Genomic DNA, 7,195 nt, shown 5'->3' on the forward strand with positions numbered 1-7,195 from the left:
TATTACACCGACATCCAATCAAAATATTTTATATTGCCAAATCATAATAGTATTTTAAAAATAAAAGTGTGATGTGGTGGGATACACACGAGTCTTATTGGTTGACGGTGTAAAAATATTTTATACTATATTCTTTTTTCCCTCTTGAAATAAAATTATTTAAAAAATCCATTAATTATTTTGAGACACCACATTATAAAAGTATTAGTTGAATAATTTTTTAAATTAATATATTCATTCACCTACCCGGTACTATAAATATAAAGTATAACGTATTAATTTAAAGTAATATCTTCTTATTGGTGCCATTATATAATCTTTTTATCAGTATCACAAGAATAAGAACATGTAATAAATGAGATAAATAAATGCAGATAATTAATAATTTATTCTTCCGATTCAATAATACTAATTATAAAAATACACTGTATTGTAAACAACAGCGTATATAAATAGTTCTACAAATATAATCTTTATGCTGAAGTGATTTTCAAAATCCTGGCAGCACTAAGATTTTGAATCCATCTTGTCTCTAAGGTATCTGTTTGTGCAGAGCCAGCATTGCAGGAGTAATTCATAATTTCTCTTTTCCCTACATAATTAATTACATTTTAAAACCCTAAATCATAATAATAATTCATAATATATTTTTGTGTGCAGAGAATTAATGAAATAATGATAATTCTTCAAAAAGGTCTCACTCAGATCAATAGAATATTTTAAATCATAAATGAAAGTAAACAAAAAAAAACGGAAAACGTTAGAATTAACTTACTCGGCGTTAACGCACAGTATGTGTGTGTTGGCAAGTGCAGAACTAACTTTAACGGCGAGATCACAGAGAAGAGGAAGAGTCAATGGATAACTAGAATGCGAAAGAGGAACGATGAAGTAGATTCGACCAGGTAGAAGCTCCTCCTCGTCTGGAACGCGTGGCATACACGTGCCGATGCACATTGACTCTGCGTTTGAGATGTAGCAGCAATTGTTGTTGTTGTTGTTCTCTGAAACGACGACGCTTGCTGAAATCGGTTGTTTATACTCTTTGATCGCACCGCTAGAAATGTCCATCACCATGATCGACGATGGTCTTCGAAAAGATTCCGCTGCACGTGGTATACCGGAGCCACCACCGTCCTTCCCACGAGCGGCTCTTTTTCGAGTGTGTGTGGTTTTCACATTGTGACAAGACGCGCACACGCCCATTGCAGATTCCCTCAGGGTCAAATATTTTAAAACTTTATCTTTCTCTATTTTAGATGGGTTTCCTTATTCCAGCCACTATTTATTGTATCTTTTTATTTTTCTTTATCTTTACTATAAATTCACCTTTTAGATTTTATTATGCAATCAATATGTTTCGATTAAATATACACCCGTTACATTGTTTAAATAAATTCAAAAAAAATCTTTTATAATAATGATCAAAAATTTCAATTTCATTAAATCAGTTTAATTAATACCTATAAATGACATCAAATACAAAGACGTGACTTCTTAAATAATGAATTTCAACCAATAAATTAATTGACAAATATTTTTAAAAAAAGTCCGGATAAGACATTTTTATTTATAGCATGCACCGACATCGAATTGTATAAGCGCAAATTCAAATTCATTACATTTTTTTCGTCGGTTGACCAAAAAAAAGAAATAGAAAAAAATAGTTTCGTAAAATCAACTCAATTAGTAATTATGCAATGACATTAACTTGTGAGAGTGCAAATTCAAATTCGTGACATCTCACTTATTCATCTTGTGAAATTACAGTAAAATAATAATATCGTTAAGTAAGTTCAATTGATAGTTGTGTAATAATATCATTTATTTATCTTTAAGGGGAGAAATACTAGAAAAAAAAGTCTTGATAAACCACCTCATGTAGTTGTGTTGTGCAAAGACACATTATATTATAAAAACAAGTTTTGTTAAACCAATTCAGTTGATAATTACATTATTGTGCAAACACATTATATTATAAAAACAGTCTGGTTAAACCAATTCAGTTGATAATTATATAGGAACTCCATTTATTTACCGTAAATACTAAAAGTGCAAATTTGCGATATTCTACTATTTATTTTTACAGAGTGATTTTTCAACTACTAAATCATTTGATAAAAAATAATATTATTTGTCTATTACAAAATAAAGATTTTGTTTTACATATATTAAAAAAACTGAGTATTTAAAATACATATTAAAGAACTCAAAACAAAATTTTATTATTAAATAATATAATACTTTGATTTCTTTTAAAATGTTGAATGCACCTTTAAAATAAATATTTTATATTTATTTGACTAGTTAGTTTGTACAACAATAATACTAATAAATAAATAAAGAAATAAAGTTAATTATTGATTAATATCAATTGTCATAATTTTTTTTTGTTGAAAGGGAGAGTTTTATCGTGTATTATAGTCCTTTTTAAGAGATTAATCTTTGTTTTTTTAAATATAATTTTCATTAAACCAAAACGGTGTTAGAAAACAATCAGGTTTAAATGCCCACTAGAATCATTCCCTTTTGCGGACATTTTAGGTAACCCGAATAGTGTAGTTTATATCTTCTAGTTACATAAACTCTAGCAACTAAAAACGATGTTTCGTTGTTTCTCTTAGGATTACGTCTGAACCCTATCTCCACAAAACAAGTCTTTATTTTCATCTTCCTTTTGCATGTCATACCTGGTTTCGTTCTCGGCAAATCATTCATACCTTTATTCATCATCTTCATTCGTTTTATACAATCTAATTCAATTAGAATGTGTTTGATTACATTCTGAATCACTAGATTCATACCAACCTTCATCGCCATAACTTCAGTTGCCAAAGGATCCTTCTCTCCTTTCAAATGACACGAGGTGATTGCAATGTTTTGACCTTCAGAGTTCATTATTATTGCGCCTAAAGCCCAAGCTCCCTCTTCAATCAGGCTAGCGACCGTCTTTAGCTTCATCCACTCACCATCAACATGCTAGTTAAGCTCATTGTTTTCTATTTCTATTTGAGCCTTGTTGTCGTTATTATTAGTAACATTTTTGTGCTTTATTTGAATATTTAGCTGATGATTTTTTTTCCTTTTGCATATTATCTATATCAACCTTATTGTTATGTGGGTTCTCGTTGGTGTTGTTTTCCTCTCCATCAGTTTTCTTCTCAACAGTTTTTCGGTAATGCCTCTCTTCCATATTCTCATACCTGTTAACCTTGTTCTCCTTCTTTATTTTATCTTTTTGATTCGTAACTTGACTTTGCATGTCTCTCCTATTTGCCTTATCCAGAAGAATCTTAGTCATTTTCATGTTTCCTAGGTAAAGCTTCTTATTTTTGTGATTATCAAAATGTCTAGTATTGTTTGATATATATGTTTCCTGGACTGACATTTTGTTTTTTCCTTTTTCATTGATATTGGCATCCTTTTGTCTGGGATGAGGCTTACAAGTGATTGATCGAGGACTCTTCATGTTCTTGTTAATATGATTTATAGAGTGGGTATCACCAATTATTTTGAGGTAACTATTATGGTTCTTCTATATGTCCATATTTATATTAAGATCTTTCTTTAAAGTATTGTTGTCCTGATCTTTCATTTTCTGATTTCCTCTCTCAGGTAGCTGTCATACCCCAAAATTTGTCCTCCATTTTTCAATTTTCATCTAACCTTTGGCTTGAGATTCATCTACACACATTCATGCTTCATTCATATGCATCTTTCATCCATATTGACATTTACTAATTGATCATCATAGGTTCAAAGCTTGTGGCTTGCAAAGCTAGGGCTTGCTTGTGGATCAAGCTCTATAATTGAGACATGGATTTTCATATGTCCATCATGGGAATGAAACCCTAATTTCTTGATCTTTGAGATAAAAATTCAAAGAGACCTCATCATGACATTCCTCAGGGCATCAAAACCCTAATTCTTAGTGTTGCTCATATGGGATATTATGATTGGCTCTTGAGCTTTGGTTGGATCATCTAAGCCCTAATCATAGGCCCATATGATGGGAATTTGTCTATGAAGCCTCATGCTTAGTTTGAAGTTTTATTAGAGGGCGTGCATCATGAAACCTTAATCAGGAAGCCTTGGTTCTAGTATGCCTTATTGGCTTGACTTTTTATCTTGTGATTGCTTCAAAGCCTAGTTCATTGGAATGTGGTTCTTTACCCTCATATCATGCACCATCAATCTTCAAGGGTGCTTTTTTCTCATGGAAATCATTTCAAACAAGCTGGTCATTTGACCTACCTACTTGGGGATTCATCTGATCCAAGGCCTTGTTCAAGATTTCATCCATGTCATGTGCATTTTATTTTTCCATTCAAGGCTATCGGGCCAGGTCTTTGTTACATTTCTTTATACTCCATGGTATTCTTGGTCCATTTATTTCATTATGCTTCACATTCCATTGATGTAAGTCTCTTGTTGCATTTATTGGTCCATGTTTCAAAGTGCATTAGTTATTGTGGCCTAGTCCGTTGTTCTTGATTCATAGTTCACTTATTTTGATCCATTGTGTCATCATATAGCCACAATCCTTTGGTTTAAGTGTCTTGGTTCTCATTCTTAATTCATGGGTCCATTCAAAGTTTCATGATTGAGCTATGACCTAAACATAAACATGGAAAGCAAAGTTTCATTTTGAAATAAGCCATGTTTTCATTCCATCATAAAGTTCATTTTATTCAAATAAATGTCAATTCATTCATTCAATTAGCATTTACATGATTTACAAAAGAAAACACACAAAATACAAGTTTTGCAAAAGTTGACTTTTGGTCAACTGTTGACTTTTTGGTCAACAAGTTGACTAAAGTCAACTAACACATTTTTCATCCTTTAAACCCTAATACTCATTACATCTTCATCCTTTCATTCTTCCATGAGATTCCATGACCATTGACTTCATGAATAAGAAACCTCACTTTGTGCCAAAATGGGCTTTGGTCATGCTTCGAAACTTGCCATGCCTTGAAGTTTTCTTTAAAACCATGTTCAATCCACAAGCCAACCCTACATCATTTAGCATATACATGCATTATTCAAATCCAAAAACAATAAATTCATGCTAATTGCAAAACCATTAAACATTCCAAATCCATTCATGTCACAAGCAAAACCAATCAAGCATATGGCCATGACATATCCAACAACCTTACAACCTTGCATGTTTCCAAGCCAATTATGATAATCTTGTAACCTTACAAACCTGCACATTTCCAAGCCAAATTCTAATCCCTATGAACCTGCTACCATGCACCCTACAGTAGCACAAAACCAAGCCAAATGCAAGCCTCACAAACCTACACAAACTAGTTGAACCAAACCAATCCAGGCCTTGCAAACCTGCAAAATCATTCACAATTAGCCTCATGGTTGTAACAAAGTTCATGGAAACATAATTGCTATAACATCATGATGCGTGCTTTCCGCAAGTATACGAAATACGTCAGAGTAATATAAAATATTATCGATCCCACAGAGACCAATGTCAATCTATCGATTACTATCGTTACAGTGTTTATCTAAGGCTAATAAAATAGGTGTATAGAGTGCACAAGAGTTAAAAATAGTGAATACAAATTCAGATAAAATGATACTGGAATATAATTCACATTGATTAAACAATACTCCCGTTGTTTCTAAATAGAAATAGTTATGGGGCAATATGTTCTTCCTTGAAAAAGAGTTAATTAAAAAGGAATCGTCGCGTTAGCATAATCAGAACCGGACCTAACCTCTAATCTATACCAGCCGCTCACGCTGCATTGGTCGCGTATTGCGTTAAAGTGAAAAAAATCCTTTTTTATATAATTACCTCTAAGGCTCAGTTGAAAAGTGCTTTTGATTGGAAACTTTTAACATAAAAGGGTTTCCGGCATATGCTCGGCCAACCGGATCCTAAACCTATGAATGCGTCCGAAAATAGTTATAAAATCACTTACTAATAATATTAAAATCTCCTAATTAATTTAACAAAACACTTTCTTAAATGTCGGACGACTTTTGATCTTTCCTGACTTAATCACAAATCTACTTTCGTAGTAACCGATCAAATTAAACACGGAAAAATTGTATTAAAATCAAAACATCCCCTAAAATATTCCTACAGATACAACATGTAGAGTATCGTCGAAATGACGGTCCTCACATTCCAGCACTAAGGATTTAGCTGGACATGGCTACGTTAAACAACATACCATATAATTGATTTATGGAATAAGTCATTTAGGGAAATAAAGTGTTAAGTGTGCATATGGTTTTGAATGTGAACCACGGGAACGATAAGTTCAAAGTATGGTTTGAAAACGAATCTTTTGCAATAATAAATCTGACAAGTAATCGTGCAAGGAAAATAAACAAATTAAAGGCAGTGTAATGAAATAAAAAAATTAAAAGCGTAGCGAGAAATAAACAAATTAAAGCGGAGCGAGAATAAACAAATTAAAAGCGAACCAGAGAAATAAACAAATTAAAGGCAGTGCGGAAAATAAAATAATAATAATGCGAATTGAATTAAAAACCTGCTCCAAATCGGAGACTTGAATTTGTTACAAACTTGAAATAAATCTGACTTGAAAGTAAAATGACGGCAATATTAACTTCTACTCTACGGTGCTCCAAACCTGATTACAACAATGGTGAAATAATCCTCCGGTGTGAAGAATTATTACTTTAACGGTGTGATTCTATGGCCTATGCTGCAACTAGACTTGGATACCTATAACTAAAAATCTATGTCCTATTTATAGTGTAACAATGCCTCGGAGGTTACATAACACTTTCAAAATTCATGCGGAGTGAAAATCTCAAGTCGTGGCTTTTTCCTAGCATCCGCTCTTGACTGGGCACAGAATAAGAAGATGGCGTCCGCCATCTAGGCATGACGTGCTAATGTAAGCCCTAGAGGCCAATACTTTTGGTACTTGTATCGAGTTATTTATTAATAATAAAAGGTTTTTTTCTTTATTATGTTTGTTTAATAAAGTCCATAGAATAACTAGTTCGTTTAATGTATCAAATGTAACTTAATCATGAGATCCCATTAAACATAAGGACAATATTCTTAAAGTATTCATAGTCGAGCTTTGTTGTGAAGTGGGATAACATTAAAGCATCAAGACCATTATGTATATAGACTGATGATCACATCTCATGGATTATAGATAAGGAGTTATCAAGTCTTAAA

At 32.4% G+C, this 7,195-nt stretch overlaps 1 protein-coding gene across 1 annotated transcript; it reads right to left on the bottom strand.

The window, feature by feature from the left end:
- Positions 1–345: 345 nt before the first annotated feature.
- On the bottom strand, positions 346–1,289 carry LOC127120313 (uncharacterized). Its single transcript, XM_051050727.1, has 2 exons — positions 776–1,289; positions 346–592 (listed from the first exon to the last, which is right to left on the bottom strand). The coding sequence occupies exons 1-2, from the start codon at positions 1,204–1,206 to the stop codon at positions 508–510; spliced, it is 516 nt and encodes a 171-aa protein (XP_050906684.1). The 5' UTR covers positions 1,207–1,289; the 3' UTR covers positions 346–507.
- Positions 1,290–7,195: the final 5,906 nt, after the last annotated feature.

The sequence above is a fragment of the Lathyrus oleraceus genome, chromosome 2, assembly GCF_024323335.1.
Source record: "Lathyrus oleraceus cultivar Zhongwan6 chromosome 2, CAAS_Psat_ZW6_1.0, whole genome shotgun sequence".
In the NCBI taxonomy this organism is placed as follows: Eukaryota; Viridiplantae; Streptophyta; class Magnoliopsida; order Fabales; family Fabaceae; genus Lathyrus; species Lathyrus oleraceus.